The sequence below is a fragment of the Terrapene carolina genome, unplaced genomic scaffold, assembly GCF_002925995.2.
Source record: "Terrapene carolina triunguis isolate 2854851 unplaced genomic scaffold, T_m_triunguis-2.0 Scaffold837, whole genome shotgun sequence".
Taxonomy (NCBI): domain Eukaryota; kingdom Metazoa; phylum Chordata; order Testudines; family Emydidae; genus Terrapene; species Terrapene triunguis.
Genome location: NW_020665188.1, coordinates 4,723,338 through 4,749,092, shown reverse-complemented (window position 1 = coordinate 4,749,092; position 25,755 = coordinate 4,723,338). Strand labels below are relative to the sequence as shown.

The following is a 25,755-nucleotide window of genomic DNA, read 5'->3' as shown; positions in this document are numbered from 1 at the left end:
TCACACTTGGAGTTGCAACTAGCAAGAGATGTTAAGAGTAACAAGAAGGGTTTCTTCAGGTATGTTAGCAACAAGAAGAAGATCAAGGAAAGTGTGGGCCCCTTACTGAATGAGGGAGGCAACCTAGTGACAGAGGATGTGGAAAAAGCTAATGTACTCAATGCTTTTTTTTGCCTCTGTCTTCACAAACAAGATCAGCTCTCAGACTGCTGCACTGGGCAGCACAGCATGGGGAGGAGGTGACCAGCCCTCTGTGGAGAAAGAAGTTATTCAGGACTATTTAGAAAAACTGGACAAGCACAAGTCCATGGGGCCAGATGCGCTGCATCCAAGGATGCTAAAGGAGTTGGTGGATGTGATTGCAGAACCATTGGCCATTATCTTTGAAAACTCATGGCCATCGAGGAGGTCTTGGATGTCTGGAAAAAGGCTAATGTAGTGCCCATCTTTAAAAAAGGGAAGAAGGAGGATCCGGGAAACTACAGGCCAGTCAGCCTCACCTCAGTCCCTGGAAAAATCATGGAGCAGGTCCTCAAGGAATCAATTCTGAAGCACTTAGAGGAGAGGAAAGTGATCAGGAACAGTGAGCATAGATTCACCAAGGGCAAGTCATGCCTGACTAACCTAATTGCCTTCTATGATGAGTTAACTGGCTCTGTGGATGAGGGGAAAGCAGTGGACGTGTTATTCCTTGACTTTAGCAAAGCTTTGGTACGATCTCCCACAGTATTCTTGCCGGCAAGTTAAAGAAGCATGGGCTGGATAAATGGACTATAAGGTGGATAAAAAGCTGGGTAGATCGTCGGGCTCAACGGGTAGTGATCAATGGCTCCATGTCTAGTTGGCAGCCGGTATCAAGCGGAGTGCCCCAAGGGTCAGTCCTGGGGCCGGTTTTGTTCAATATCTTCATTAATGATTTGGAGGATGGCGTGGACTGCACCTTCAGCAAGTTTGCAGATGACACTTGTCATAAATAGAAAGGGAAGGGTAACAACCCTCCTGTATACAATACTATAAAATCCCTCCTGGCCAGAGGCACCAAAATCCTTTTACCTATAAAGGGTTAAGAAGCTCAGGTAACCTGGCTGACACCTGACCCAAAGGACCAATAAGGGGACAAGATCTTGGGGGGTTGGGGGGGAGGGAAGGCTTTTGTTTGTGTGCTCTTTATTTTTGGGTGTGTTCGCTCTTAGGACTAAGAGGGACCAGACATCAATCCATGTTCTCCAAATCTTTCTGCACAAGTCTCTCATATTTTCAAACTTGTAAGTAACAGCCAGGCAAGGCGTATTAATTTTATCAACTTGTAAATGTTCCTTTTGCTAGAGGGTTTACCTCTGTTTGCTGTAACTTTGAACTTAGGGCTAGAGGGGGTTCCTCTGGGCTCTTTGAATCTGATTACCCTATAAAGTTATTTTCCATCCTGATTTTACAGAGATGATTTTTACCTTTTCTTTCAATAAAATTCTTCCTTTAAGACCCTAATTGATTTTTCATTGTTTTAAGATCCAAGGGTTTGGATCTGTGTTCACCAGGACTAATTGGTGAGGGGATATTCTCAAGCCTTCCCAGGGAAAGGGGTATAGGGACTTGGGGGAAAATATTCTCAAGCTTGCCCCAGGAAAGGGGGTTTAGGGACTTGGGAGATATTTGGGGAAAGGCAGAGTTCCAAGTGGCTCTCCATAAATATTTGGTTAAAACGCTTAGTGGTGGCAGCGTATTTTTAACCTAAGCTGGTAAAAATAAGCTTAGGGGGTCTTTCATGCGGGTCCCCACATCTGTACCCTAAAGTTCAGAGTGGGGAGGGAACCCTGACAACACTAAATTGGAGGAGTGGTAGATACGCTGGAGGGTAGGGATAGGATACAGAGGGACCTAGGCAAATTAGAGGATTGGGCCAAAAGAAATCTGATGAGGTTCAACAAGGACAAGTGCAGAGTCCTGCACTTAGGACAGAAGAATCCCATGCACCGCTACAGACTACAGACCTAATGGCTAGGCAGGAGTTCTGCAGAAAAGGACCTAGGGGTTATAGTGGACAAGAAGCTGGATATGAGTTGACAGTGTGCCCTTGTTGCTGAGAAGGCTAACGGCATTTTGGGCTGTATAAGTAGGGGTATTGCCAGCAGATTGAGGGATGTGATCATTCCCCTCTATTCGACATTGGTGAGGCCTCATCTGGAGTACTGTGTCCAGTTTTGGGCCACACACTACAAGAAGGATGTGGGAAAATTGGAAAGAATACAGCAGAGGGCAACAAAAATGATTAGGGGGCTGGAGCACATGACTTATGAGGAGAGGCTGAGGGAACTGGGATTGTTTAGTCTGCAGAAGAGAAGAATGAGGGGGGATTTGATAGCTGCTTTCAATTACCTGAAAGGGGGTTCCAAAGAAGATGGATCTAAACTGTTCTCAATGGTACCAGATGACAGAACAAGGAGTAATAGTCTCAAGTTGCAGTGGGGGAGGTTTAGGTTGGATATTAGGAAAAACTTTTTCACTAGGAGGGTGGTGAAGCACTGGAATGAGTTACCTAGGGAGATGGTGGAATCTTCTTCCTTAGAGGTTTTTAAGGTCTGACTTGACAAAGCCCTGGCTGGGATGATTTAGTTGGGGTTTGGTTCTGCTTTGAGCAGGGGGTTGGACTAGATGACCTCCTGAGGTCCCTTCCAACCCTGATATTCTATGATTCTATAAGACATGTTTTCTAATCCTTTAATCATTCTTGTCGGAACCCAAAAGCTGGAAAGCTGCAGTGGTTGATGGCATTCCTCTGGAGTTTCTCAAGAACCTGGGGAGACGGGGACAGGAATGGCTGGTGGTGTTTTTTACCGCCGTGCATAGAACTGGAGAAGTGCCAACAAGCTGGTGACAGGCAACAGTGGTAGCCCTATTGAAGCCTGGGAAACTCTCAGAGGGTGCAGACAGCTACTACCCCATCTCTCTCCTCTCAACCACCAGAAAGCTCATGGAACGGGCGCTGCTCCACTGTCTGTCTGACATTATCAAAGACATCCTCCCAGCGGGGCAGGCAGGATTTTGCCCGAAGAGGAACTGCTGTGACCAAGTAGCTTCACTTACCAGTCACATTGAGGCAGGATTCCAATGTAAGTTGAAGCCAGGGATCACGCTTGTTGATTTGTCATTGGCATGTAACACCATCTGGAGACAGGGCCTCATCCTCAAGATCTCCCGTGTTATTCACTGCCAGCAAACGATCCGCCTCTTGGTGGCGATGACTGGGAACCGCCACTTAATGGCTAGATCAGTAGACCAAGAACTCTTAACTTGGGCATCCCTCAGGGCTCTGTCCTGGCCCAGATACTTTTTAATCTATATACCGCAGATATACCAGCGACAGAGTTGAGGAAACTCATGTATACAGATGACATTGCCCTAGCTGCTCAGCACACAAGCCTCCATACCATCAGCTGCACCTAACCCAAGTTCTTATCACAATGGCTGATTATTTCCAACACTGGAAGCTTAGGCCTAACCCAAAAAAAAACATAGTGACAACTTTCCATCTGAACAATAAAATGGCTAATGCCAAACTCGATGTGCAGTTCTGTGGTGAAAGTGTCAGCCACAGAGCTAACCCAAAGTATCTCAGTGTTATACTGGACCTTATGAACCGCAACAATTGCCTTGGTACAGTCTGCGGCTGAATACTGTGTGCCAGTCTGGTCTCACAGCAGTCACACTAAAGTCCATGATACACAACTCAATAACACCATACACATAGTGTCAGGGACACTCAAATCAACTAGCTCCCAGTTCTATCACACATCCAGCTTCCACAGATTAGAAGAGCTGCCCAGACATCTCGCTTTCTCAACTATGTCAGTGCAAACACGAGGATCCCATTGCACAATAACCTGCAGAACCTGCCAAAGACAAGATTAAAATCCTGCAACCATCTATGAAACCACATCAAGACCTTACACCCAACTTCGATGCTGAGGCTCAATGGTGAGCCACATGGAGCATTTTGACCATTCAAAACAAACAGCTCATCATTGATGTTACCAGATGTGCCCATCACAAATGTGCCTGTCACTTTGGGGTATGCTCATTTATTAGGGTTACTCTTTTTTGGGGGGCGAGGGGGGTTTCTGTAATTCTATCAATGTACTGCTTGTGTCACTTGTGTATTCATATGGAGCTCTACTTCTCCGTTCTGCAAGTTCCCTCCCAATGGAGCTATCCTGCAGGACCTAGGTTTCCCAGGGCTGGGTTCCTCCAGCCCCAGAATCAGATGAACACACACACACACACACACACACACACACATGCACACTAACAGAGCAAGTCTGAGTGGACCGGGTCAATCAGCACTCTCAAGCTGACCCCCTTATATGTCCCTATACTCAATGGGCTGGGTAAAGCAGGACTTTCAAGCTGCCACCTTATCTACCCCTGGTCTCAATAGGCTGGGCCAAGCAGCACTTTCAGCTGCCACCCTTATATGTCACAGGTTCAGCACATCCCTATCCCCACTTTTACATTACAATTGTACTGGTAGTAACCCTCTTGATGAGCAAACCCCACAGTATTTTGGGGTGCTACAGGGATCTTTAGCTTAGGTAAAAGAAGCGTTGCTGCAGAGTAAATGGGGAAACTAGAAACACAAAAGAGTAAAGTTCAGAGAGAGAGAGAGAGAAGCAACCAGCTTAACCATAAAAGTTATTTATTGAATAACAGTGATAACTACACAAGGAGGGCTAAACAAACATAACAGTTACATTATTAAAGGTTAATACCTGAAGTAGAAAAGAAAACAGAGAGAGAGAGAGAGAGAGAGAGAGAGAGAGGGATCTCACCCACTCCATTAGGCTTGAACTGGTCGGGGTTTCCAGCTGATGGTGGTAGCTCAGGGTCCTGAGTGCTGGAGATAGGCAGAGCCCCCAGCTCGATCAGTCAGGAGATGGAGTCCCAGTGGAACTGATGCAGAGTTTGGGTCCATGCATCAGAACACTTACTTGGGCATAGGTAGAGGTTTTTGTAGAGAAACAACACTGGTTCAAGGGAGAACACTAGATTTGTTTATGGGTAAACTGATGACGCAAGGGTTTTCTTTAGGCTAGACAATAGGAGCTGATCACTCTTGGCTATGGGTGGTGTTTTCTTCCAGGGAGCTCACAATGCAATTAGGCTGCTTCAGTATTTTGGATATCAATCAATGATTCATTACTAGAATTGGTCTGATAACTGCTGAGCTGGGTGTGTGCAAGTGTAGGTTCATTAACATCTGGAGCAGAGATCCCCCATGACACAGTGCTTCCCTGCTTTTCTGGTCCCAGAGTTCAGTGCGGTTCTCTGTTCTTCATTCTGTATGCTAATGGGGATGTCTCTCTGTCCCATCTTTCATGCAGATGAGGGTAGGGGAGTGGCCTCTGTTCTCCATTCCATATGCTAATGGAGATGTCTTAATCTTGTCACCCTTGTCAGGAGAGGTCTAGGTGTGTCTCCCAACGCCCTTCACTGCTCTCTGCAAGCCTTTTCTCTGATCGGTTTTGGTTCAAGCAGAGACTGGTGGTGATGGTGTTGTGTCTTTCATGAGTCAGACAGGCTAGGTATTGTGCCCTGGTTCCCCAAGAACACAGAGCTGACTGGTATCACTGATCCTGCTGACGAATCACTGGGTTTTGATTTGTCAGACAGGCTGGTGCAGATTGAATCATATCAGGACATCTCAAGGGAGATGTGGACAAACCCTCTTTAAATGGAAAATGAGGCAAACATCTGTATGCAACTGTGGTCACCAGGCAAAAACAATGGAATACATCATATCTGAGTGTCCCCTTTGTTCTTTCACCAGGGCCTAAAGGACATTCACCAGCTCACTGCTGCAGCAATGTGTGACTATCAAAGCTAGATATAAATTTGTAATCATTGCTATCTACCCAAGCTGTATGAAAGAAGGAGATTCTTGAGGCTCTTCTTTCAACCCTCTCCTCCAATTTACTAATATCATTCTTGAACTACGGGCACCATAACTGGACCCAGTATTCCACCAGTGGTCACACCAATGCCAAATACAGAGGTAAAACAGCATCTCTACTCCTAGTCATGATCCCCCTTTTATGCATCCTAGAATCATAGTAGCTTTTTGGTCACATTCGCCACAACTCCCAAATCTTTTTCACAGTCACTGCCTCCCAGGCTAGAGTCCCCTGTCCTGCAAGAATGGCCTACATTCTCTGTTCCCAGATGTAGACATTTAGCCATATTAAAATGTATATTGTACATTTGCTTTTGCCCAGCTTACAAAACGATCTAGATTGCTCTGTATCAATGACTTGTCCTCTTCATTATTTACCACTCTCCCATGTGTATGTGGTCTGCAAACTTTATCAGTCATGATTTTATGTTTTCTTCCAGGTCATTTAATAAAATTGTTAACAGCGTAAGACCAAGAACCCATCCCTGTAGTACCCAACTAGAAACGCACGTGGTTGATGAGGATTCCCTGTTTACAATTACATTTTGAGATCTAACAGTTAGGTGGCTTTTAATCCATTTAATGTGGGCATGTTAATATTTATCTCTTCACAATTTTTTAATCAAAATGTCATGTGGTACAAAGTCCAATGCCCTACAAAAGTCCATTATGTCAACGTTATTACTTTTAATCAACCAAATTTGTAATTTCATAAAAAAAGATACCAAGTTAGTTAGACGGGATCTATTGTCCATAAACCCATGTTGCTTGGCATTAATTACATTACCCTCCTTTTATTCTCTGTGAATCAAGTCCCATATCAGCTGCTTCATTATCTTTCCTGGGATTGATGTCAGCCCGACAGGCCTGTAATTACCTGGGTTATCCCTTTTATCCTTTGGAACTATTGGCACAAGCTGAGCTTTCCGCCAGCCCTCTGGAAAAGGAGGGTGATGGGCACGGAGGGAGGGGAAGGCTGTTCTAAACTTAGGGGTCAGAGTGGAAGTGTGTGAGAATGTCACACACTAATGCCCCCCTCCCTCCAGGGGTCCCCTGGGGAAGGCAGATCAGCATTGTATTTTGCTAATGCGGTTGCAAGCATTGTAGGGCATTTTGGGAAAGGTCAAAGGTATGAGTGAGTGTGGAATGGAAATTCCCTTGCAGTGAGCGAGAGGCCAAGATGGGGAAGAAGGAAGAGAGCAGAGAATGGGTTAACTCGACACTTTAGCTAGCTCTGTGTGAAGTTAAGACGCTGGTCCCAGTCGAAGGTCACGGGCATGACAAAAAATCTGCAGCTATCTAGCCATAAGAAGAGAATGAAGTTGAGCAGGGCTGCAGAGATAGCAGTGAGAGCGAATGAGACGGCAAAGGCCAACGGGGGGGAAACAAGTCTCTGGAGCCGGGGTGTTTTGGGAAGCCGAGGAGGCCACAGCGAGCCAGTTTGGACTGGTACAAAGAGCACCAGGAACAGAGGGCACTGGACGAAAACACCCCCAAAGAAACCCAGGACTTAAAACCCTCCCGAGAGCCAAAGCAAGTCGGAGATTACAGCAGACCCCAGATGACCTGGGCCCAGGACAGAACTGGGGGGAGGGATAGCTCAGTGGTTTGAGCATTGGCCTGCTAAACCCAGCGTTGTGAGCTCAATCCTTGAGGGGGCCATTTAGGGATATGGGGCAAAAATCTGTTGGATGATTTAATCGGGGATTGGTCCTGCTTTGAGCAGGGGGTTGGACTAGATGATCTCCTGAGGTCCCTTCCAACCCTGATATTCTATGATCTCAACCATTTAAAAAAAAAAAACCCTCCACCCTTCCCCCTCTTCTTCTTACATTACACCCAGCCTTGGGTACAGCATGTGTGAGTATGAAAGTAGGTTAGGGCTTGGGGCACTAACGCTTTCTTCCTTCCTCTGAGTGATGTGGGGAGCACCCATCACTCTCCGATGTTATTTTATTATTTTATTAATAAAGCTTTAAAACTTAGACACTTGGTGTGTTTTGTCATCTCCTCCCCTAAAGATCCTGTGACCTCAGCCTGATCACCTGACGCCTCAGGCAGATTGGTAACAGAAATCTGTCACAAGAGAGGCAAAGGGGGTGGGTAGCAGAGAGACGAGGGCAGAGAATAGGTTGGGGGAGGGGAGCAGAGGTAAAGCTATATAGCTAACGGAGGTTGGATAGGAGGAGCATCATGCAGGAAGTGTGGCTAGAGCCTTGATTATTTTGCCTGCAGTTTTCTGGCAAGGGTTGGAAGGGAGGGGCTGGGGGTGCATGAAGCTGACTGAATGGCAGGACAGCAGCATGGAAGTAAATTGATAAAGGTTATTTATTGCTACTGATCATGATAAACCTCCACTGGGGCTAGGCTGTGACCACTAAACTGACCCATCCCAAGTGCTGCCACCTCTTAGGCCTGGTCTACACTATGAGTTTAGGTCGACTTTAGCAGCGTTAAATCAAATTAAGCCTGGACATGTTCACACGACGAAGCCCTTTCTTTCGACTTAAAGGGCCCTTTAAACCGGTTTCTTTACTCCACCTCCGACGAGGGGATTAGCGATAAAATCGGCCTTAGCGGGTCGGAATTGGGGTAGTGTGGATGGAATTCGACGTTCTTGGCCTCCGGGAGCTATCCCACAGTGCTTCATTGTGACCGCTCTGGACAGCACTCTCAACTCAGATGCACTGACCAGGTAGACAGGAAAAGGCCCGCGAACGTTTGAATTTCATTTCCTGTTTTCTCAGCGTGGAGAGCACAGGTGACCACGCAGAGCTCATCAGCGCAGGTAACCGTGATGGAGTCCCAGGATCGCAAAAGAGCTCCAGCATGGACAGAACGGGAGGTACGGGATCTGCTCGCCATATGGGGAGATGAATCAGTGCTAGCTGAACTCCGAAGCAGTAAACGAAATGGCAAAATATTAGAAAAGGTCTCCAAGGCCATGAAGGACAGAAGCCATAACAGGGACGCACAGCAGTGCCGCGTGAAAATTAAGGAGCTACGGCAAGCCTACCACAAAGCCAGAGAAGCAAACGGAAGGTCAGGGGCAGAGCCGCAAACATGCCGCTTCTACGTGGAGCTGCATGCCATTCTAGGGGGTGCAGCCACCACTACCCCAACCGTGTGCTATGACTACCTCACTGGAGAAACACACAGGGAAGCGGGTTCGGGGTACGAGGAAGATGAGGATGGAGATAATGTAGATAGCTCACAGCAGCAAGGAAGCGGAGAAACCGGTTTCCCCAACAGCCAGGATATGTTTATCACCCTGGACCTGGAACCAGTAACCCCCGAACTCACCCAAGGCGTGCTCCCAGACCCTGAGGGCACACAGGGGACCTCTGGTGAGTGTACCTTTGTAAATATTACACATGGTTTAAAAGCAAGCGTGTTTAATGATTAATGATTAATTTGCCCTGGCAATCGCGGCCAGTACAGCTACTGGAAAAGTCTGTTAACGTGTATGGGGATGGAGCGGAAATCCTCCAGGGACATCTCCAGAAAACTCTCCTTCATGTACTCCCAAAGCCTTTGCAAAAGGTTTCTGGGGAGGGCTGCCTTATCCCGTCCGCCATGGTAGGACACTTTGCCACGCCAGGCCAGTAGCACGTAGTCTGGAATCATTGCATAACAAAGCATGGCAGCGTATGGTCCCGGTGTTTGCTGGCATGCAGACAACATCCATTCCTTATCGCTGTTTGTTATCCTCAGGAGAGTGATATCATTCACGGTCACCTGGTTGAAATGGGGCGATTTTATTAAGGGGACATTCAGAGGTGCCCCTTCCTGCTCTGTTGAACAGAAATATTCCCCGCTGTTAGCCACGCGGTGGGCGGGAGGGGTGAAGTGATCATCCCAGAGAATTGGGTGGGGGGGGGGGGGGGGGAGTTAGTTGGGTTTGTGCTGCACGTTAACCTGGAAACCGCAGCCCCTCCTTTTACATTGCAAACCCATTTTAAATGGCCAACCCAACGGGTGCTTGGTATGGGAAATGAGAGCGCTACATGTTAAGAAGGTTAAAAAAGCCAAAAGACTGTGTCTTACCATGGCTGCCTGCAAGCCGAAATCTGTTGCCTGGCACTGCGTGAGTGATCTCTCACACCAAACCGGCAGGCCCTCAATATAAGAGGAAAAATGCGACCTTGTAACGAAAGCACATGTGCTGTGTAATGTGAACAGCAAAATTTAACGTGAAAGAGTGTACCCATTGTTCTCTAAAATGTGTCTTTTTTAACCACCTCTCCCTTCTCCTCCACCAACTGCAAATGTTTCTCCTTCACAGAGGCTAGTGAAGATTAGAAGGAGAAAACGGAGGACGCGGGATGATATGTTCACGGAGCTCCAGATGTCCTCCCACGCTGACAGAGCACAGCAGAATGCGTGGAGGCAGTCAATGTCAGACTACAGAAAGCACAATATGAACGAGAGGAGAGGTGGCGGGCTGAATCGCGGGATGAACAGAGCAAGTGGCGGGCTGAAGAGGATAGGTAGCGTCAGCTTGCAGACAGAAGGCAAGAGTCGATGTTCCGGCTGCTGGAGCATCAAACTGATATGCTCCAGCGTATGGTTGAGCTGCAGGAAAGGCAGCAGGAGCAGAGACCGCCGCTACAGCCCCTGTGTAACCAACAGCCCTCCTCCCCAAGTTCCATAGCCTCCTCACCCAGACGCCCAAGAACATGGTGGGGGGGGCCTCCGGCCACCCAGTCACTCCACCCCAGATGATTACCCGAGCATCAGAAGGCTGGCCTTCAATAAGAGTTAAAGTTTTAAACTGCAGTGTGTCCTTTTCCTTCCCTCCTCCCCCACCCATCCCGGGCTACCTTGGCAATTATCCCCCTAGTTGTGTGATGAATTAATAAAGAATGCATGAATGTGAAGTAACAATGACTTTATTGCCTCTGCAAGCGGTGCTCGAAGGGGGGAGGGGAGGGGGGAGTGGTTGGTTTACAGGGAAGTAGACTGAACCGGGTGGGGGGGGGGGGCAGAGGGTTCATCAAGGAGAAACAAACAGAAGTTTCACACTGTAGCCTGGCCAGTCACAAAACTCGTTTTCAAAGCTTCTCTGATGCGCACCACGCCCTGCTGTGCTCTTCTAACTGCCCTGGTGTCTGGCTGCGTGTAATCAGCGGCCAGGCGATTTGCCTCAACCTCCCACCCCGCCATAAATGTCTCCCCCTTACTCTCACAGATATTGTGGAGCGCACAGCAAGCAGCAATAACAATGGGGATATTCTTTTCGCTGAGGTCTGAGTGAGTCAGTAAGCTGCGCCAGCGCGCTTTTAAACGTCCAAATGCACATTCCACCACCATTCGGCACTTGCTCAGCCTGTAGTTGAACAGGTCCTGATTCCTGTCCAGGCTGCCTGTGTATGGCTTCATGAGCCATGGCATTAAGGGGTAGGATGGGTCCCCAAGGATCACGATAGGCATTTCAACATCCCCAACGGTTACTTTCTGGTCCGGGAAGAAAGTCCCTTCCTCCAGCTTTCGAAACAGAGGAGAGTGCCTGAAGACGTGAGCATCATGTACCTTTCCCAGCCATCCCACGTTGATGTTGGTGAAACGTCCCTTGTGATCCACCAGGGCTTGCAGCAGCATTGAAAAGTACCCCTTGCGGTTTATGTACTCGGTGGCTTGGTGCTCCGGTGCCAAGATAGGGATATGGGTTCCGTCTATGGCCCCACCACAGTTTGGGAATCCCATTGCAGCCAAGCCATCCACTATGGCCTGCACGTTTCCCAGAGTCACTACCCTTGATATCACCAGGTCTTTCATTGCCCTGGCAACTTGGATCACAGCAGCCCCCACAGTAGATTTGCCCACTCCAAATTGATTCCCGACTGACCGGTAGCTATCTGGCGTTGCAAGCTTCCACAGGGCTATTGCCACTCGCTTCTCAACTGTGAGGGCTGCTCTCATCCTGGTATTCTGGCGCTTCAGGGCAGGGGAAAGCAAGTCACAAAGTTCCATGAAAGTGCCCTTACGCATGCGAAAGTTTCGCAGCCACTGGGAATCGTCCCACACCTGCAGCACGATGCGGTCCCACCAGTCCGTGCTTGTTTCCCGGGCCCAGAATCGGCGTTCCACAGCTTGAACCTGCCCCATTAACACCATGATTTGCACATTGCTGGGGCCCGTACTTTGTGAGAGGTCTACGTCCATGTCAATCTCTTCATCACTCTCGTCGCCTCGCTGCAATCGCCTCCTTGCCTGGTTTTGCTTTGGCATGTTCTGGCTCTGCATATACTCCAGGATAATGCGCGTGGTGTTCATAGTGCTCATAATTGCCGCGGTGATCTGAGCGGGCTCCATGATCCCAGTGCTAGCTATGGCGTCTGATCTGAAAAAAGGCGCAAAACTAGTATCTGATGGAGCAGGGGAAGGAGGGAGGGAGGGAGGGGCGAGTGATGACATGGCGTACAGGTACAGGGAATTAAAATCAACAAAGGTGGCTGTGCATCAGGGAGAAACACAAACAACTGTCACACAGAATGCCCCCCCCCCCAAAGATTGAACTCAAAAGTCTGGGTTTAGCAGGCCGTTGATTTCACGGGGGGAGGGGGAAGCAAATGAATACAGAACAAATCTATTTTTTACATCTTAAGCTGGCAGACGATGGTGCAGCATGACTGATAGCCCTCGGCATCTTCTGAGTGCTTGGCAGAAAATACTGGGCGCTTGGCAGAAAATGGCATACTACGATTGATAGCCATCATCATCAAGACAGTTCGCTAGGACTGAGCATGTCTGCCCAGGTGCCCATGATTGACAGCTACTGCAATATGACGATGATGGATACCAGTCGTAATATACCATCTTCTACCAAAAGGCAAGGGGCTGCTGCTGTGTGCAATGCAGCCCCACGTCTGCCAGCCCCACGTCTGCCAGCACCCAGATCGCCCTCGGCCTCTTCTGGGTGCTTAGCAGAAAATACTGGGCGATTGGCAGAAAATGGCATACTACGATTGATAGCCATCATCATCAAGACAGTTCGATAGGACTGAGCATGTCTGCCCAGGTGCCCATGATTGACAGCCACTGCAGTACGATGACGACGGATACCAGTCATAATATACCATCTTCTACCAAAAGGCAAGGGGCTGGTGCAATGCAGCCCTACGGCCGCCAGCCCCACGGCTGCCAGCACCCAGATCGCCGATGAAGGCTACCAGTCATGCTGCACCGTCTACCGCCAAAAGGCAGTTAGCTGCTGCTGCTGTGTAGCAATGCAGTACCACGTCTGCCGGCACCCAGATGACATATGGTGACGGTGAGCTGAGCTGAGCTGGCTCCATGCTTGCCGTGGTATGTTGTCTGCACAGGTAACCCAGGTAAAAAGGCGCTAATCTATTGTCTGCCGTTGCTCTGACGGAGGGGGAGGGGCCTGACGACATGTACCCAGAACCCCCCGCTACACTGTTTTGCATCATTCAGGCATTGGGATCTCAACCCAGAATTCCAATGGACGGCAGAGACTGCGGAAACTGTGGGATAGCTACCCATAGTGCAATGCTCCGGAAGTCGACGCTAGCCTCGGTACTGTGGACGCGGTCCGCCGACTAGAGCACTTAGAGAATTTTATGTGGGGGGACACACAATCGGCTGTATACAACCGATTTCTATAGAACCGGCTTCTATAAATTCGACCTAATTTCGTAGTGTAGACATACCCTTAGATCTAGGCACCACATTTCTGACCTTATCACTGGGGGGAGGAGATTACTAGCTGCCTAAGGGGCGGGAAAGCAGGCAGAGATATGAGAGAAAGACTAATCTTTTACGTAGAGTTGAAGATGTCATCAAAAGTAATAGACGAAGACTATCTGCCTGCTAGCAAACAGAAGTCTGAGTTAGAAAACTCTACATATGTGGGCAGCCTGCCCCTGGACTCTGCATCACATTCTGGCTAGAGGTGAAGACACCACTCCTGGGCCAGAGCAATCCCTCTAACCCTTTTACCCCCCGCTCCTCCGCCCCCCTAAAACTGCCATGTGCGGTGTTGCAAACTCCTTTACAAACAGCTCAGGAGAAGAAAGTTGCAATAGAATTAGTTTTCTTTTGCCTTCTAGGGATGGAGAAAAGCAGCCACAGCAAAGCTTGGCAGTTGCTGTGATTTTAGCTCCCTCCAGTGGTGCCTAGGAGAGTTCTGAATTCACAGTGAGTAAGGCTATGATTCTGTCATAGATTCTGCGACTTTCCAGGACCTCTGTGACTTCTTCTGGGGCAGGGCTGGAGCAGCTGTCAGCCCTGGGGCTGCCAGAGCAGCAGCTGGGGTTGGGTCAGCTCCCCTGGGGCTGGAGCAGCAGCTGTCAGCCCCTGTCACAGGAGCAGCAGAGGGGCTGGAGCAGCTGCAAGCCCCGGCAGTGCTCTGTTTGTCCCCCCTTTTCCCAGGGTATTTTTAGTAAAAGTCAGGATCAGGTCACGGGTTTCCATGAATTTTTGTTTATTGCCATGAGCTGTCCCTGACTTTTACTAAAAATAACAATGACAAAATCTTAGCCTCAACGATGAGAGAAATGAATGGCCCCAGACTGCCTTAATGTTGAGGGACAGGGCCTGATTTTAAAGTCACCTCATTCTTGGATGGGCATTACCTCATGATTAAAAATTGTGTTCTCTTTTGACAAAAAGCATCCAATAAAACATATCCAGCATTGATATAGATGTAAACAGTGTGGCTATATCAGTTCTGTCCAGCAGTGTAGCATGGATCTGTTCCAGTACCTATTAAGTATCCATGGACGTACTTGATTGTCTTCAATGGGCACTGGGTTTACAAGTCGTAAACTACATTTATAAGTCGTAAACTACATCATTCTAGTCTTTGTAAGCAGACAAGATTTGGGAATGGGGACGGGATGACTTCATTCACTCTGCCCTTGGAGAAAGCATACCTCAGTCCTGACCTGGGTGCCCTCTAAGCTGTGTGGTCGGGCGGCCACCCAGGAGTGATTCAAGTGCCATGCACAGCTCTGCTAATCAAGTGCGCATCTGGCAGCGTGTGTTCAGGTGCCCCTCCCCCCGCTACTTTGCAGCCACTTTGCTCCTGCGGCTGCTCCCAGGACCCTCCTGCTGGCTGTGCAGAAGGGGCAGGAGAGTGGGGTGCTGATGTCAGGGTGTCCCCCTTCCCCCACCCCTGTACCCCATCTCCACAGAGCAGGGAAGAGGGGACAGCCTGGCTCAGGACTCTGAGTGGGAGAGGGCTGCTGTGGTCTGAGGTTTGAACCAGCCTTCCGGGTGAGTGAGCGAGTGAGTGGCTTAAAGAGACAGCGCACGGTCTCTCAGAGACTTCCCTAACAGCCAGCTCTCACAATCTCTCTCTCTCTCTCTCTCACACACACACACACACACACACACACACACTCTCTGTCTCTCCCCCTCCCTCCTGCCCATGTACCCCATCTCCACAGAGTGGGGAAGGGAGGACAGGGCTCAGGAGCAGGAGAGCTTTCAGTGAGTGCCTTAAAAAGACAGCACACAGCATCTCTCAGAAACTTCCACAGCAGCCAGCACACACACTGTCTCTGTGTGTGTGTCTCTCTCTCTCTCTCTCTCTCACACACACACACACACACACACACAATCTGTATCTCTCACACACACTGTCTCTGTGTCACACACACACAGTCTTTCACACTCCCAGCTCCCAACACATACTTGTATTTTTGTTGTTACTTCTTGGTACTTCCTGCAATGCACATATATTCTCTGTAATTTTAGTCTTTCAAAGTGTGTTGTTATATTTTTTTTGGCTGGTCTATACATTTCATAATTTTTATTTCTGTTACACTTAATTTTAATTCTTTGAGTAGTGAGTTCTAAAATGCTTAACCTGTCCTGGCTGGAGTAATTATTCCTATGGTAACTTAAAAAAAAAAAATCTAGGTGTTTTGTTTCTACTGGTGGCGCACATCCGCACATTACCTTGGTGCACATAACAACATTTATTCCGCACATGGATGGAAAAAATTAGAGGGAACATTGGTCCTGACCCAGAGCCCAGGAATTGGTTTCTCACTCTTCAGAGATGCCAAACAACGATCAAACCCAATGGAAGCATCCAGAAGGCTTCAACTCAGTTTGTCTAAATGCAGATGTATTAGATAAATTAATAAATTAAAAGACAGTGAAAAAATAAACCACATTTTGGACTAATGTCACTATAAATATCGCTACATGGGCGACAGTCATATGGGTTGTGCAAACAGAAAAAATGGGGCTTGTGGCTATTTTGCTTTGTTATGATGAATAAAGGTCAGAAAGGTTATTGGTCCCAACTGATGCCCCCTTCCCTCTCTCTGTCCTTAGCAAAAATGTCAGCTCAAGGGTCACATGGTCCATCCATAATCTCTCTGTTAATCAGCAGCCCTCAGACAGGCCAGTTTCAAGCCACTATCCAGAGGTATTGCCTCAGCAAAGACGAAACTGCAGGGTGGGAAAAAACAGATCAGATGACTCAGGATTCATTTGTTCTTCAAAGCGATCCCTTGCACGTGCAGAATTTGTCGTGTCTAGTGCCCCAGGCTTGCACAGTGTTCTTCCCTTGACAAAGGGTCTGTGCATTTCCTGAATCTGGTGCTGAGGAACATCACACCCTTCCCAGACAAAGGTAAACAGCTAGCATGGATTATTTCCGCTTCCTCCTGGGTTTGCGCCTGTAGAAATCAGAGGGTATTCATATAATGGCCCCATCAATTCAGTACAATGTGTTCATACAGAAACTACATTGTAGCTCCATAACACAAAAGCGTAAGTCTGATATCCAGCTCTAGCTGCCACCCAGGAATAAAATGGTGGCAGTGATTCTAGTGTGTATTAAATATCCTTGTAGTGATGAGCTAATATGGCTACCCAGGAGACCATGATCGGTTTAATATTTGCACAGGTGTAGCTGATGCAGGAGGCTCAAAGCTCTGGGATGATCACCCCTTTGTAAATGCCACCTCTACTCAGCATAGCAAAATCCAGGCAACTCAGGAATCTGATGTCCACTGAACCTACAACAAAATCAAACAGCAAATCAGCTTAGATTATAGCACTTTAGCCTCACCTGTAGCGGGAGGAGAGCAAGGATAGTCCATCTCTAAATGATCTGTTTCCTAGACCTAAACATCTGGTAGCTTCCCAGATGTGCTCAGAGCAGCTCTCAATGGCACAGCAGTGGAAATGGCAGCAGCCAGTACATACTAGCCCTCCCACCAGCATTAGCATCAGTGGAGCAGCCCCAGGGCAATATTAGAAGATTAATTGCTTGAAAATCCTCAGTTTAGACAAGGTTTTACAACAACATCTGGATTTTTGTTCAGCTTTCCCTCTCTTGCCTGGTAAGGCCTGGGCACGACTGGGAAACAAGGCGGGTTTGCAGAGTTAGCTTCACTCAATTGGTGTTAAGTAGTTTTTTTTTCAATGTAGCCACAGTTAACACTTCTAGCAAGTCAAATGATAGTGTAGATTCCCCTCCAGTTTTAGCTTGATCAGTTCAGCAGAATTTGTAATTTTTTAAAATAATTTTGATGGATGATAATGTTTATTTTAAAGCATTTTTTCTGATTTGTATCTATTTTAACTTTCACAGTTATGCAAAATTATGGACAGTTTAAATTTTTTCCCCAATTTTTATTTATTTAAATGTTCATAGTTGTGGGAAATTATGGGGTAAATTATCAGATCATAATTATTTAATGACAGTAAATGGTGAAATTCAAAACTGTTAAAACAAACTGTCTCTATCACATCAAAATATACAAAGTAAATATCCTTAAATCAAACTATTATGTTTTCAAGCAATATTTTTCTTATTTTGCTTGTCTGTAAATTTCAATTATGATCGATAGGAATGTTTTTTTCATTGCTCTGTGTGTGCAATCACAGGCTGTGTGCGCATGTATGTGCGTGCATGTGTGTGTGTGTGCATGTGCATGTGCGGGGTGTGTGTGTACAGTGAAATCGACATTTACCGATAAAAACGGAATCCTTACAAGCCTACCTAAAATAGATCACCCCTTTAAATCCTCATCGAGACAAGGCCTGACTCATTCTACTGGCTGAATCCATCATCACATTCTTGCCTATCTCCACTAGCATATGCCACTGGCTGAAATAAGCCCTGCCTGGAAGGAATATTCAGGGAGATTTCTTTTTCCGCTACCGGGTTCCTAATGCTGGGATTGACCTAACCATGTGGGAAGAAGGGGCGGCCAGGGGAGCATGTCTCAGACTTGTCTGAGCACTGGCTACATCTGAGCATTCCAGAGCCCCATTACACTGCACCACCACTGTGGGCCTGCAGTGAGAATATCCGTTGATCCAGTGTAGCATGGTGCACTGCAGGGTGTATCTCGGTCCAGACACGACCCATCATCAGCTTTGAACACTACATTTCAACCCACGGCTGCCTCTCACACAGCTGGTCTAGATAGACTCCTAACCCTTTACTCCAATCCAGTAGAAGGCAGTAACTTGGGGGTCAGCCAGCCATGCTCTCATACTGTCCTCCACTTCCAGCCCTGTCCACCACATTTTACCTTGCACAGATACATAACTCCATTCCCACTCTGTACAGGATCAAGTCCTTATTGTGCATCACATCTGGGCGAAATCTCAACAATAGGATGATGCATTCAGGTCATGCGGGAAAGCCTGCAGGAGTTTTTGCCTGAAATCTTTGGTGGCACCATTCGCACAGGGAGGGAAGATGAGGAAAAGCAGTCACAGAGAATTATTAGGAATTGAAGTTACCTATTTGCCTTCACATAAGCCACAGAGGCATCCAAAGAAGCCATTGATGATCTGAAGAGAAGCCAGGACCATTTCGACCACGCTGATGACCAGCAGAATGGAGAAGAAGTAGATGTTCCAGGCTACGATGTTTGGGGGCTCGATGCAGACTGAATTCCAGAGCGATGGGTCATATAAATAATTCTGAGCCCTTAAAGAAAGACTCTGATGAGACAGTGATAGGACAAAGACATCTGAAGGGGTGACATGCAGTTGACTGTGTAAAAAGTGTGTGTGTGGGGGGGGCGTGTGTTCCCTTTTCACTTCACTATGATGGATAAAGGCAGCCTGCTACTTTTGTAATTTTAAAAATTACATGAATCTGATCAGATCTTCCTTGACTTTTCTGAAGGACCTCATAGGGGGTCTCAGATGTGTGTATTGTGATCTATCAGGTCTGAATTATAAAACATCAACAAATACTTCCTTCCTCCAAAATGTTCAGTAGCCTTTGAAGTTAAATAGCAAAAGCAGGAAATGCTAAAGATGCCATACACTGACATCCAATCAGCTTGAGCTCATGGCTCTTGTTAATGTAATACTTTCACTGTTTCTCCAGGCACCACAGAGCCATCCCAGCTAGACAGGACCTGAATTTCTAATGGAAAAAACAAGCAGGTAAAAAACCCCACCCTTAAAATCACCTTTCAGACCTGTCTTTATGTATTATGAATAAATCCTCCCCCACCCATCCCCCCATTTTCAGGTCATCTTTAGTGGCCATTCAGCCTGGATTGCTCCACTCCCTGTTTCACAGCAAGCCAGCTTGCTGTAATGCTGGTTTTACCATCAGGAGGAGAACTTCTTTTTCAGTGTTACCAAGTCTGTTGAATGCTGAATCATTAACGTTCTCTCTGAGATTGTTAGATTAAGGGAAGAGATGAAGTTTTGTGGGTATTTTAGCCCTACTGCTGCCTGGACGTCACACAAGCTCCTTCTACCTGGTGTGGAAGGCCTGGTTTTCCATGTTTACGAAAGGGTAATCCCACTTCGGGACTTCAGTCTGATTGTATAGACAGAGGGGTCCATTTGTCAAGCCCACACCTGAAAGGATAAAGCAAGCAGTAGATCCCAGCAACGCCAGCCCCGACAATACAATGGAAAGGAACATCTGTGGGTAAAAGACACAGAAACGAACTTGTAATTCCAGGTGATCATGCTTCTCTCCTCAAATGTCAGGAGTCCCGTATGGCTGGGCCTACCCTTGGCAGAGACTGGAGCAACAAGAAACCACCAAGGGGGCAAAATGAACTCTAATGGCCTCAGGTACTGCAGTTACAACTGCTGGAAGAAGCTGGAAAACCCTTGCAGCTACTGTATGACTTTGACCAAAGGAGTCACTGCAGATGAGAGCTGTGTCTTGGCTCGTAGCCAGAGCTTCTTTACAACTGTAACATGAATCCTGATCCCCCACTGCCCTGCACCTTGTGCCACCGGTTACAGCTGCGTGCCATGGCTGCAAAACATGGACAGATCAGATCGGCAGCTTGCTGCATGCTGGAAGAGATTACACAAGGCAGAAGACCCTGTGCACTTAACCCCCTTCCAACACATTATTAGGCACATGTGCACAGGAAGTCACTCAGAAAATAATCACATCAGTCCCATGGCTTGATCCAACACAAAGCGCTGGCAGGAGCCAAGGCTGCCATTGTGGTTCTCCTCCTCCGCTTCAACTTGCTCATCCACATTCAGCCACAAGGCACCGAGGCCATTTGCAAAAGTGGCAGTTGATTGAGTGGGCCTGACTTGCAGAGGTGCTGAGCACCCATGACTCCAGCTAGAGGTCATGAGACCTGCAGGCCCTCAGCACCGCTGAACATCAGGCCCAGGTGGCACCCAAATTCAGTGGCTCCTTTTGAAAGCCTGGCCTTAGTGTGCAAGATTACTGTGATGGGAGCATATGCTGCCCTGGGCAGCCTGCTTTATGCTCTCCCGGAAAGCTGGATTTGCATGAGATACCCTAGGAAAGGGCTAGGGGGCATTACCCTTCCAGCTCCATTAGGGCAGGCACACTGGCTATTTCCCTGCCATTGTCAGGCATGGCCCTTTAAAAAGCCTAAGGATCAGAAACTCCCATCAGGATTGCAATGCCGAAAAAGGCAGGTTCCTTGCTTCCGCAGCCTAGAGGCAAACTGCAAGCTCCTGCATGGGATTTTTTTTTTTTTGTCCTGCCTAACAGAACAGCCGGTGGGGACGGAGCAGTGAGCGATAACTAGGGTCCTGTTATCGCACAAGCTCTTGTGAAAATAACATTCAGATCTGCATCGGAGAAAAGGCTGGGTCGTTTTTGTCATTAGAGTCCCAGCACCCTAAACCTGCCGGGTGGGTGCAGAGATGCGGATAAAAGGGGACTTGCAAAACAGGGACTTAGCTTACCAAGCAGCGCATCATCATTCTCATCCAAAACCTCCTATGCTCGGGGCTGTTAGTAAAATATAGAGGCATAACGTGAATTGCTGGGTTGGTGGCATGTGGTCCCTACCCCACACAAACACTGACTGCAAGTCTCTGTTGCTGTGCAATTCACACCCCGGTGCACGAGGGGAGGGCAAAAAAGCCATGGGACCAGCCAGATATAGTACCAATCTGGCCCCCATTACTGGAGTAGCTGAGCCCCCCACAAGCTGTAATGTTTTTACCCTCAACACCCCTGTGGGGCAGGGGTGATCCCCAGTTCACAGAGGAGAAATGGAGGCCCAGAGGCATTCAGTGATTTACCCAAGCTCACACAAGAAGCAGGGCTGACAAGAGGGGGGCAAAGGGGACCACCAAAAATGCCTGTAATTGATGTGAAATGGGAGGGGGTGGGGCCCCAGAAAACATGGTGTACGGGGCCCCAAATTTCCCTTGATGGGCCTGACAGGGAATTAGGGTTGCCAACTTTCTACTCGCATAAAACTGAAACCCTTGCCCCGCCCCTGCCCCACCCCTTCTCCGAGGCCCCTCCCCCTGCTTACTCCATCCCCCCCTCCCTCTGTTGCTCACTCTCCCCATCCTCACTCACTCACTCACTCATTTTCACTGGGCTGACTCAGGGGGTTGGGGTGCGGGAGGGGGTGAGGGCTCTGGGGTTCAGCCAGGGATGAGGGGTTTGGTGTTCAGGAGGGGGCTCTGGGCTGTGGGGTGGAGCCGAGGGGTTCACAGTATGGGAGGGGGCTCCAGGCTGAGGCAGGGGGTTGGTGTGTGGGAGGGGGTACAGGCTCTGTGCTGGGGGTGTGGGTTCCAGGGTGGGGCCAGAATTGAGGGGTTCAGGGTATGGGAGGGGGCTGCAGGCTGGGGCATGGGGTTGGGGTGTAGGGGGGGTGAGGGCTCTGGTGTGGGGCCAGGGATGAGGAGTGTGGGGTGCAAGAGGGGGCTCCGGGCTGGGGCAGGGTGTTGGGGTGCGGGGTGTGTGTGTGGACTCCAGCTAGGGGTAGGGGCTCTGGTGTGGGGCCAGAGATGAGGGGTTTGGGGTGTAGGAGGGTGCTCTGGGCTGGGATCGAGGGGTTAGGATGGTGGGAGGGGGATCAGGGCTGGGGCAGGGGGTTCGGGCATGGCAGGGGGTCAGCGGTGCAGGCTCTGGGCGGCGCTTACCTCAAGCAGCTCCTGGAAGCAGCGTCATGTCCCCCCTCCAGCTCCTAGGCAGAGGCGCAACCAGGCGGCTCTGCGTGCTGCCTCGTCCGCAGGCGCTACCCCCGCAGTTCCCATTGGCCGTGGTTCCTGGCCAATGGGAGCTGCAAGGCTGGCGCTTGGGGTGGGTGCAGCGTGCGGAGCCCCCTGGCTGCCCCTATGCATAAGAGCTGGAGGGGGGACATGATGCTGCTTCCGGAAGCAGCGCAGAGCCACGGCAGGCAGGGATCCTGCCTTAGCCCCGCTGCACTGCCGACTGGACTTTTAACAGGCTGGTCGGTGGTGCTGACCGGAGCTGCCAGGGTCCCGTTTCGACCAGGCGTTCCAGTCAAAAACCGGACACCTGGCAACCCTACAGGGAGTCCAGGGTGGAGCAAGCAGATGAACCCAGGTCTCCCGAGTTCCAGGCTAGAGCTCTAATCACTGGATCACCCTTCCTCTCTTTGTCACATAATTGCTGCTCGTTGAGCTGTCTCACTCCCTATCTAAACAGTGGCCTGTTTGGAACATAAGCCAAGGAATTTTTCTTTCTACTTGTTTGCAAAACGTCTCGTTCCCTTCTGGGGCTACACTAATACAGCACCATTAAATCTGGTGGCCTGGTGACAGAGAGGTAAGGCTTGTTAACTCCGGAACTGTGGGTCTGGAGTCTGGTTCTGCAGCTAAAATAAGAACATTTTCCACAAGTCAAAGGAATCTGTCTTACATTCCGGCAAGTTCCATAGTCGGAGGAACGGCCACAGCGCCACCCAACAGCCATGATCTCAGTTGCGGCCAGAAGAACCTGAGAGAGCAGGAAATGATTCAGGATGAATGGTACAATCCAGTCTGCTGGCACCAAGAGCTGCCAGTGAGTTCCTTCCCTTATTCAGCATGGAACATTTATGAACTACCCTTCATCCCAGACTTAAAGACCCCAAATCCTGCAACGAGACCTGTGGACAGATCCTCATGCCTATGCAGAGCACCACTGAAGTCATTCATGGAGGTTCTGGCGGGTGCTGTGCTCCTTGTGGGATTAGGGCTAAAGTTAGAACCCTGGCAATAGGCTGTACCACGTTTATCTAATATCTATCTGCAACTTCTAGGTGGCTGGTTATGCACGTGTGCTTTGCTTTTAGAGCAAATGTTTTGCTGCATATAGAAAGTTAGAAATGTCAGAAGGACCAGCATTTAGAAGCCGTTATCCACCACTGTCTCTTTAGTCTGTGTTTGTACAGAGTCCTGCGCCTAGTCCTGGGCTGTAACTAGGGCTCGTAGGAGCTACAGTAATACAAATAAAGCATAACAAATCGGTGTATGCAAAATGGAAGATGAATTCCCAATAAAATAGAACTGGGACTACAGACACCAGAGTTCTATTACCAGGGCTTCGCCAATGACAAAATCACTTAATGTCTATGTGCCTCAGTTATGAACATAACACATGCCTTTAAAGCAGCCAGCGATACGGGGTGGAATCCTGGACTCACTGAAGTCTATGGGAATTTTGCCAAAGACATCAATGAGGCCACATAAAATGATTTTCCTCTAACAGCAAAATAGTATTATTACTGTTTAAAACCAGCCAAGGAGTCACTGCAAACAATTGTACAGGAGACTTTGCTAGTTATACCGACACTAGCACAACATACCAGTAGCCATCTTGGAGCTGAGCTGGGCAAACAATAAGAAAAGTTAATTTAAAAGCATCCCAGAATTCATCAAATATGTTATTAGACTATTGTTCGCTACCCAGCTCAATCCCAGCCCTTGCCAGGGCCCCTGATTGCACTGCCGAGGTTCAGAGCAAAGCGTGGCCATTCTGGAGCAGCTTTCTTGGAAGATAATGATCATTTCACTCAGTGGCCTGATGTGTCACCATGAACCTGGCTAGGCCCCAAAATGGCCTCACTGGAAAGCAGCATGGAGAAGTTTGGATTAGCAAATACAGAAATTACTAGCACCAAGTAGATGGGCAAAATGGCGACACAGCATGGGCTGCGGGTACCATAGGCTGTGCCTCCCCAAACAGCCAGGCGTGGCCTCGCCCATGCTCTGCCCCCAGGTCCTCTGCTTCTGCTCTGCAGCCCGGCTCCAGGGGCTGGGGCCGCGCCACACACCCTCCTGTCACTCCAGGGCTTGGGAGGGAGGGCTGCGGTGGCGCTGTCTGCCCTCCCCGGGCGGGTGGCTGTGGGGCTCTGGGCTCCGGCAGAAGGGGTGGAAGGGGTGGTGTCTGGGGCAGAAGGGACAGGGCTGAGGGCTAGCCTCCCCCAGCCGGTGGTTCATGCGCCGCCCATGCGACATGGAAGTGATTCTTGCTAATGGTCATTATACCAACTAAGGACATTATGGGGGAAAGGACTAATTATTTTAATCTGTTAACTGTTCCAAGAGGTTTGTAAATATGTGATTTTCTATCTGGATTTTCTTTTCTGTTACCCTTAGGACTTGATCCAAAGCCTGTTAAAGCCGATGTGAGTCTTTCAGCTGACTTCAGGTCAGGTCCTACACAGTATGTAGGTATGAGAAGTATGTTAGTGTCAGCCCCCAGCACACAAAGCCCTGAGGAAAAAGGGGATGTATTGACATTCAGAAGCCTTTCATAAGGCTGTAAGGGGTCACCCTGATCATCGAGTCTGCCCTGCTGTCTAACACAGCCCATAGAATGTCAGCCAGGGGTTCTAGCATGGAGCCTAACACTTCCCCAGCTTACCAACATCCCCATTTCTCAGGTGGGGAAACTGAGGCACAGAGCGGGGAATGGGCTTGCCCAAGGTCACCCAGCAGGCCAGTGGTATCATGCCCTACCCACTGGACACACTGTGTCCAGGCCTTGGTCCTGTGACTCCCTTGGTGAATGTTCTGTCCAAGACAGTGCACACATGCTGCGGGAAAGGGAAAGGAGGGCAAAGGAGTCACACCACTTACAATTATGCCTCCTCCCCAGACTCCTGGCACTTGCATAGCCTGTTTGGTGATGCGGCCCTCCTTCACATAGCTCCACGTCCAGCTGGGGAAGAGGAGGAGCACGTTGGCAGCAATGGAAAGCACACCCAAGGCAATGAGGCATGGGCCCAGAATCCGAGTGCACTTCCCTACGCACATTGTCGTCAAGCCAGTGAGCCCTGCACAGAAGGGAGGGGGAAAAGGAATGATTGGATTTCACACGCTCTGGGCCAGATCCTCATCTGGTAGACGGAAGCATAGCATCACTGAGGCTAGGTCTACACTACAGCGGGGGGTCGACCTAAGATACGCAACTTCAGCTACGTGAATAGCGTAGCTGAAGTGGCGTATTTTAGGTCGACTTACCTGGCTGTGAGGACGGCGGCAAGTCGACTGCTGCCACGCCGCCGTTGACTCCGCTACCGCCTCTTGCCGCGGTGGATTTCCGGAGTCGACGGCAGAGCCATCAGGGATCGATTTTATCGCGTCTT

The 25,755-nt window shown here is 48.9% G+C and overlaps 1 protein-coding gene across 1 annotated transcript; it reads right to left on the bottom strand.

The window, feature by feature from the left end:
- Positions 1-16,790: 16,790 nt before the first annotated feature.
- TM4SF19 (transmembrane 4 L six family member 19) lies at positions 16,791-25,423 on the bottom strand. The gene is made up of 5 exons (XM_024217528.2): positions 25,247-25,423; positions 23,043-23,120; positions 19,666-19,835; positions 18,686-18,875; positions 16,791-16,944 (listed from the first exon to the last, which is right to left on the bottom strand). The coding sequence occupies exons 1-4, from the start codon at positions 25,421-25,423 to the stop codon at positions 18,686-18,688; spliced, it is 615 nt and encodes a 204-aa protein (XP_024073296.1). The 3' UTR covers positions 16,791-16,944.
- Positions 25,424-25,755: the final 332 nt, after the last annotated feature.

What these genes read in the sequence shown, in the direction of transcription:
- TM4SF19 (XM_024217528.2), bottom strand. Translation starts at nt 25,423, where the DNA reads ATGTGCGTAGGGAAGTGCACTCGGATTCTGGGCCCATGCCTCATTGCC. An exon ending in ACTATGGAACTTGCCGGAAT is followed by an intron (nt 19,836 to 23,042) that starts GTAAGACAGATT and finishes TTTTACCCACAG; the next exon opens with ATGTTCCTTTCCATTGTATT. An exon ending in AACCAGGCCTTCCACACCAG is followed by an intron (nt 18,876 to 19,665) that starts GTAGAAGGAGCT and finishes TCTTTCTTTAAG; the next exon opens with GGCTCAGAATTATTTATATG.